Genomic DNA, 7,239 nt, shown 5'->3' on the forward strand with positions numbered 1-7,239 from the left:
ATGAGATGCTCATTTACTTTTGTAGTCATCTTGCTCCCTATGCTTCTTCAGGGTGAAAACCTAGATTCTGATCATTGATGGTTGGATCCGGTGACAGCGGTGTTTGAGCATAGTTCCCTTGTTGAAGGTGTTGTTGTTGAAGAACTTTGTCATTGTCCTTGTGGTGTCAAGAGATGATTGGTGCGGATATGGTCGTCGATGTAGTTTGTCAGTCGCTGTTTTGATCATAGGGTTCTTTTTACTCGCTTAGGCATAGCTTTGGTTTTGTATGACTTAGCTTTTTGCCGGCGTATTTTTTAGTGTGAGTGCTTTGGTGTTGGTTGTGTGCATCCTAACTATGCAGAGGCCGGGTGTGTGCTCTTTGTGTTTGTATATCTTGATGTTTCATTTTGAGTCAATAAAATCCACCATTTATCGGGAAAAAACCTGGGTGCAGGGCCACTGCTTACTGTCTAATAAAAGAAATTCATTTAGGCTCCTATAAACTTTTGTCATTATTTAAATTTGCATACTTAAGTTTGCAAATTCAAACTTAATAAAATAATCAAGACATGTTAAATTTGTATGTCATGCAGGTAAAGTCGATGTTCACCACCTACGCATTCCATGCGAGTACACATTACCTAAGAAGCTAGATATTTAACGACATAACTAACAATACATAAGATCCTGAAATACAAATAGATGTGTATTCTAAAAGAACAGACACAACATCTTCTCTGCAATTAGCTTTGCCCGCATGATGTAGACAAGGCGTAACAAGTGCAAAAGGGTCTGTTGATTAAGTTTTGGTACCACGTTGCACTTCAGTTCTGAATTCAGACTACCAGTGCAAACATATGCACACAAGCACGGTTAAAATAAATAAATAAATAAATAAATAAATAAATACTCCCTCTAATCCATATTAATTGTCACTAATTTAGTACAAAGTTATGGATCAGAGGGAGTAACTGGTTTATTCCTTGAGAGAATAAACCTGTAAGCTGCAGAGAATTTGAGCACTGTGCAACTGTTTGTATCATCTGTTCATCAGCAAACAAGTTCTTATTCTGTTCCTTTTGGTCTTCTGTTGCTCACAGTCCAGGAGCTACTCATGCTTGGGATTGGGAGGTTTCACAACTTGTGCTCAACACAATCAGCTAAAGTAGCAAATGATGATTAGCCAATGAATTGCCAGATTATCGAGACATATTTGCATTGCGATGACCAATATTTTCTGTGTCCTGACCGAAACGTTAGAAAATAAAATATATAATTGAAGCACAAAGGTCATCCAGAAATATATTTAAGCACCAGAATGCACTGCAACAACATATCTGAACATCTGCAGCAGCAACACCCCACTACTATTCACATTTACAGAACCAACATATGACAAGAAACAAGGGCTAGACTGTAGTGTAGCAAGCTGGGATGGCAGCAATCGTCCACAGCGCATACATTTTTCTTTCCTCCTGTGGCTTCTGAGGCCATCCATGGCGGCCGTCTCTCCACGGCCAAGCATCCTATGATGAGCAGCACGACGTGCTGCTCACCATCCTCTCGGCCGGTCTCTGTGAGAGCACCATCCCCGCCTGCGGGTTCTGCGCCTGCTGCCCCGCGAGCAGTCTCTTTGCTGAAACCGGATGTTGCCAAACAGATCAGTGCTTAGACATTAATTAGCAGGAAAAGGGAACAGAGAAATTTCTTTTGTAGTATGTAATAACAACCGGCCATCCCACAGTAAAGTGATCTATAGTATGTAGTACTCACCGAGCTCATAGAATACGTCATTCACATTGATGGCTGTTTTGGCAGACGTTTCAATGAAGAAGAGCCCATTCTCTTGTGCGTAAGTCGTCGCTTCCTGCACCGCCAACAAGAGTTTAGCTTTGGATAAATCATTCAAACAACATAGTAGTAGTACAGGCTGTATCATTGTGCTGTTCTCGTTCGGACAGTACCAACATGTTTCTCTCTCACAGAAAAATGGCATCTCTGTCGTAATAAAACACTACAGGAACCAAACAAGCTGCACATGATGTAACTGGACAAGGTGCAGTATTTGAAATGTGACAAATTCCCAAGCAAAATGCATGTCTGTAATGTCAAAAGTGAGATCCAAGAAGCAGAATTACATACTTCCACTGGCACCTGCCTTGCCTCCAACATATCAGCCTTGTTCCCAGCAAGAGCCATTACTGTGTTTGGATTCCCTGCATGGAAAACGCATCAAGAATTAAAAACTATATCTGCCAGCTTATTTACACAAAATGCTCAAAGACATCCTCTCTAGCAATGCCCACCATTACAACTCACAAGGTCAGTTTTACAGCCACATAAATATTTCTATGGCTCAAATGAAGAAAACACATCATAAAGGGGTAAAATGGATTACCTTGTGCTTGAAGTTCTTGAACCCATTTCTTTGCACGTGTAAAAGAGGCCTGTGAGGTAGAAACAATAATGTTATAATCAACTGGACTAAATAACTATCCACCTACTTTTACACAACAGTTACATTCTTTAGATAAGTAGCAAATGAGAATGGGTTTAAACTTGTGATACAGATCAAGATTGATTCATATCTGCATGATGCAAATCAGGACTTTTTTTTTGCATGCGTGCAGGTCAAGTCGAGATTCACAAGCCATGCATTGCGAGTGCATATCACCTACTCCCTCCGTCCAATAATATAAGAGCGTTTTTGGCACTTGTATATTATGCGACAGAGGGAGTTATAAACAAGGTATTTAATGAGATCACTAGCAATATATAAGATCCTGAAATACAAACTAAATGGTTCTTTTGTTATTATCAAGTAACAACCCATGAACACCAAACAAACAAACAAAAAGAGACACCATATCTTCTCTGCATTTGGCTTGCTCACAAGATGCAAGCAAAAAGTAACAAAGTGCAACTGCAAAGAGTTTGTTGGTTCAGTTTTGGTACTACATCGTACTTCAGTCTTGAATTCAGATTACTCGTTTAGCAAAGCAACTAGGCAACATATGCAAAAGCACAGTTAAAATATAACACATTCCGTGAGTGAACAGTGTTGAATCGTAAAAGCACTACAATGCATATGTCCATATACAGAAATAGATTCATACAAATCACTAGAAAAGCCAACTTAGACAAAGAGGTCAGGAGGAAAAGACCACACAGAACGGTGTCTGGACTGTCAGAGCTCAGAACTAGTGCATACTTGTTCTTGCTGAATACAGTTACATACAGTTATACGCCTGCTCAGAAGAATGCTAAATGTGCTAATAATTTTGGCATCAATACACTTGAGTTCCAGATTAATCAATGGGGTAAAGAAGCATGTATGGTCATCAAGACAAACAGGCATGGCTCTGTTGAACAGAGTAGGGTGGCGAGTGCAACTGATAATGATTATTAGATAAAGAAGTTTCAACTGCCTAATAAGTTCAGATCCTCTAGGTTTGTACACAAAACCTGACACAGGCACAACTCACCCAGAAGAGGGTTACCACAATATGGTTTTTGAAGCTCAAACATTTCGCGCCAATGTTGTTAGTACTATGAAAGAGCAAGATTTTATAGACTTAAAGCTGTTTCCAGTTTGCCTCAAAGATCACAGTTGGCGATTTGATTTCGCAGAAGGAGCAAGGGAAATTCTTATCAAGAGCTACCAATTGTTTACAGGTAATTGCTATTAATCATGGCTGCGGTAAAGGATTACTGTCAAATCAAGATACTCATGCTCTGCTCATACTCACCGCGTTGGTGATGTCGTAGACGACGATCGCGGCCGCGGCGCCGCGGTAGTACATGGGCGCCAGGCTGTGGTACCTCTCCTGGCCGGCCGTGTCCCAGATTTCGAACTTGACCGTCTCATCGTTGACCGCCAGGGTCTGCGAGAAGAAGGCCGCGCCGATGGTCGATTCCTGCGGCCAGCCAAACCGCAAAAATAAAATCAGCACCACCACCAGCAGCACACACAGATTCCTGCGGTCATGCCCAATTTGGAGCACAGCCTGGGGCATGTGAAGGAAGGGGCGGGGGCTGACCTGGAACTCGACGAACTGGCCCTTGACGAACCGGAGCACCAGGCTGGACTTGCCGGTGCCGACATCCCCCAGAAGAACCTGACCATCGATCCAGCACCACAGGAGGCGTAGCACACATCATCAGCATATGAGAAAACTTCACACAGCGAAGTGAATCTTCGCAGCACCCAAGAAAATGTGTCCGATTTATAATTCCTAAAATAAACACAGGAGCCGGCCGGCTGTTGATCCGATCGCGGGCACGAAGCGCCCAGAGCCAGGAGCTAATTCGCAACGAGACTTAGGCCTAAAAAGCGTGGACCGAAAAATAAAATAAAATAAAAATATCCAGGCGCCTGCCGCCGGAACAGGAAATCGAAACGGAGATGGTGGGGATCGGGCGCGGGGGTGAGGGGCCCTCACCAGCTTGGCGTTGCGGATCTTGCTGCCACCGGCGCCGGCGCCGGCGTTGGCCGCCATCTCTGATAGATCAGGCGAGACTTGGAACCTCCGACGGGCGGGATCCGATCGATCGCTCGCTCGCTCGCTCGCTGGCCGGCTGGCTGGAGAGAAGGAGAGGGCGGCGAATCCGGAGAGAAACTCTTGTGGCGACGACGAGGACGACGGATCGGGAGGAAAAAAGGTTGGGGCTTTCTTCTTGGCGACTCGGGTGTGTGGTGTTGTGTTCTTGCGTGGCGTGGCGTGGGCGATGGATACTCTGCTTGGTTGCCGTGTTCCCTTGTTACTTCCGGTTTAAGGCTAAGTAAGATGCCTTCTCCCCAAGTGGTCCCTCTAACATCGCGTAATTACAGTCCGGTCCAAACTTTGACCGTCCTAGGTCAACGGTCTTTTTTTTACACAGTACAGACGCAAGCGCTCATATATATATATATATATATATATATATATATATATATATATATATATATATATACATATATATATGTATATATATTGCATTTCCCCTTTGAAACATATATAAACATACTACATCCGCCGGTTTATGTAGAAAAAATGGTATCACTACAAACTTTATTTGAATGCAAATTGAGTAATATAAATTTTACTACTATATATCGCTTTTCTATTTTGCAGATCAACAATCAAAGTTTAACCAAAAAAATACAAGGGGTCTAATATACCCAAATGGAGATGCTCCCTTCATTTCTCAAGGCCATAAACTTAAATTACAAATACCAAAATAAAAAATAATTCCTGCTTTACAAGCCAACTTGTCTTCTTGTTTACCAAGTTAATTAATATAAGATGCACCCAAATTAAAGAAAACCAACAGAACGTGAGGAAGGAAGTAGCTGAGCATGCCATTATCATCCACAACGTGCATGCGAGTAGTTAAACCATGAGTTTGCTAGTATGGCGTAGTGTCATCAATTTTCCCTTCATTGTATAGCTGCAAAATGTATTTTTCATAGTGATCTTATATACAGAAAATGGAGGGACTAGTTCTGCCCTCTCCCTTTTGGTTTATATAAGAGCATCTACAACCAGGCACCCTAAACCCCCCTCATACGCACGGGCGGACGGCGGGGTCAATGACCAATCGAAAAAACTCAACGTAGACAGGCGCCTCAAACGAGTCTCAAACGTCCGGGTTAACCGACATCCCTCATATCCAGCCTAAATGTAGGGTAGTTATGGGGATGCCCGGGCGCTTCCTTCACATCGAACTGACGACCGGTTCCCACACGGAATTGCCCGGAAACCCAATAGTCTGACGAGCGTCTCCTTCGGTGGGGATGTGAACGCCGCATGGCGCCACTCCATCTCCAACCCTAGACACAACCTCTTCCCCCCTCTTCGCGCCGCCAGCCCGAGCACATTGCTCTTCGTCTCCACTCTCTCTTCCCTCGCCGTCCGGCATGGCCCGGCAGAAGAAGACCACCCATGCCCTAGAGGCAATAATAAAAGTATTATTATTATATTTCCTTGTTCATGATAATTGTCTTTTATTCATGCTATAACTGTATTATCCGGAAATCGTAATACACGTGTGAATACATAGACCACAATATGTCCCTAGTGAGCCTCTAGTTGACTAGCTCGTTGTGATCAACATATAGTCATGGTTTCCTGGCTATGGACATTGGATGTCGTTGACAACGGGATCACATCATTAGGAGAATGATGTGATGGACAAGACCCAATCCTAAGCATAGCACAAAGATCGTGTAGTTCATTTGCTAGAGCTTTGCCAATGTCAAGTATCTCTTCCTTTGACCATGAGATCGTGTAACTCCTGGATACCGTAGGAGTGCCTTGGGTGTATCAAACGTCACAACGTAACTGGGTGACTATAAAGGTGCACTACAGGTATCTCCGAAAGTATCTATTGTTTTATACGGATCGAGACTGGGATTTGTCACTCCGTGTAAACGGAGAGGTATCTCTGGGCCCACTCGGTAGGACATCATCATATGCGCAATGTGACCAAGGAGTTGATGACGGGATGATGTGTTACGGAACGAGTAAAGTGACTTGCCGGTAACGAGATTGAACAAGGTATTGGATACCGACGATCGAATCTCGGGCAAGTAAAATACCGCTAGACAAAGGGAATTGTATACGGGATCGATTGAGTCCTTGACATCGTGGTTCATCCGATGAGATCATCGTGGAACATGTGGGAGCCAACATGGGTATCCAGATCCCGCTGTTGGTTATTGACCGGAGAACGTCTCGGTCATGTCTGCATGTCTCCCGAACCCGTAGGGTCTACACACTTAAGGTTCGATGACGCTAGGGTTATAAAGGAAGCTTGTATGTGGTTACCGAATGTTGTTCGGAGTCCCGGATGAGATCCCGTACATCACGAGGAGTTCCGGAATGGTCCGGAGGTAAAGATTTATATATAGGAAGTCCTGTTTCGGCCATCGGGACAAGTTTCGGGGTCATCGGTATTGTACCGGGACCACCGGAAGGGTCCCGGGGGCCCACCGGGTGGGGCCACCTGCCCCGGGGGGCCACATGGGCTGTAGGGGGTGCGCCTTGGCCCACATGGGCCAAGGGCACCAGCCCCTAGAGGCCCATGCGCCAAGATAAAGGAAAAAGGGGAGAGTCCTAAAGGGGGAAGGCACCTCCGAGGTGCCTTGGGGAGGATGGACTCCTCCCCCCTCCTTAGCCGCACCCCTTCCTTGGAGGAGGGGGCAAGGCTGCGCCTCCCCCCTCTCCCCTGCCCCTATATATAGTGGAGGGGAGGGAGGGAATCCACACCTGAGCC

At 44.8% G+C, this 7,239-nt stretch overlaps 1 protein-coding gene across 1 annotated transcript; it reads right to left on the minus strand.

Moving 5' to 3' along the window:
- Positions 1 to 1,238: 1,238 nt before the first annotated feature.
- Positions 1,239 to 4,729, minus strand: LOC543340 (ras-related protein Rab5A). The gene is made up of 7 exons (XM_044523271.1): positions 4,425 to 4,729; positions 4,023 to 4,100; positions 3,732 to 3,899; positions 2,381 to 2,429; positions 2,125 to 2,198; positions 1,756 to 1,849; positions 1,239 to 1,618 (listed from the first exon to the last, which is right to left on the minus strand). The coding sequence occupies exons 1-7, from the start codon at positions 4,479 to 4,481 to the stop codon at positions 1,509 to 1,511; spliced, it is 630 nt and encodes a 209-aa protein (XP_044379206.1). The 5' UTR covers positions 4,482 to 4,729; the 3' UTR covers positions 1,239 to 1,508.
- Between the last annotated feature and the right edge of the window lie 2,510 nt (positions 4,730 to 7,239).

The sequence above is a fragment of the Triticum aestivum genome, chromosome 5A (genome assembly GCF_018294505.1).
Source record: "Triticum aestivum cultivar Chinese Spring chromosome 5A, IWGSC CS RefSeq v2.1, whole genome shotgun sequence".
NCBI classification, from domain to species: domain Eukaryota; kingdom Viridiplantae; phylum Streptophyta; class Magnoliopsida; order Poales; family Poaceae; genus Triticum; species Triticum aestivum.

What these genes read in the sequence shown, in the direction of transcription:
- LOC543340 (XM_044523271.1), bottom strand. Translation starts at nt 4,481, where the DNA reads ATGGCGGCCAACGCCGGCGCCGGCGCCGGTGGCAGCAAGATCCGCAAC. An exon ending in AGATCCGCAACGCCAAGCTG is followed by an intron (nt 4,101 to 4,424) that starts GTGAGGGCCCCT and finishes ATCGATGGTCAG; the next exon opens with GTTCTTCTGGGGGATGTCGG. An exon ending in CAAGGCAGGTGCCAGTGGAA is followed by an intron (nt 1,850 to 2,124) that starts GTATGTAATTCT and finishes TTGGCGGTGCAG; the next exon opens with GAAGCGACGACTTACGCACA.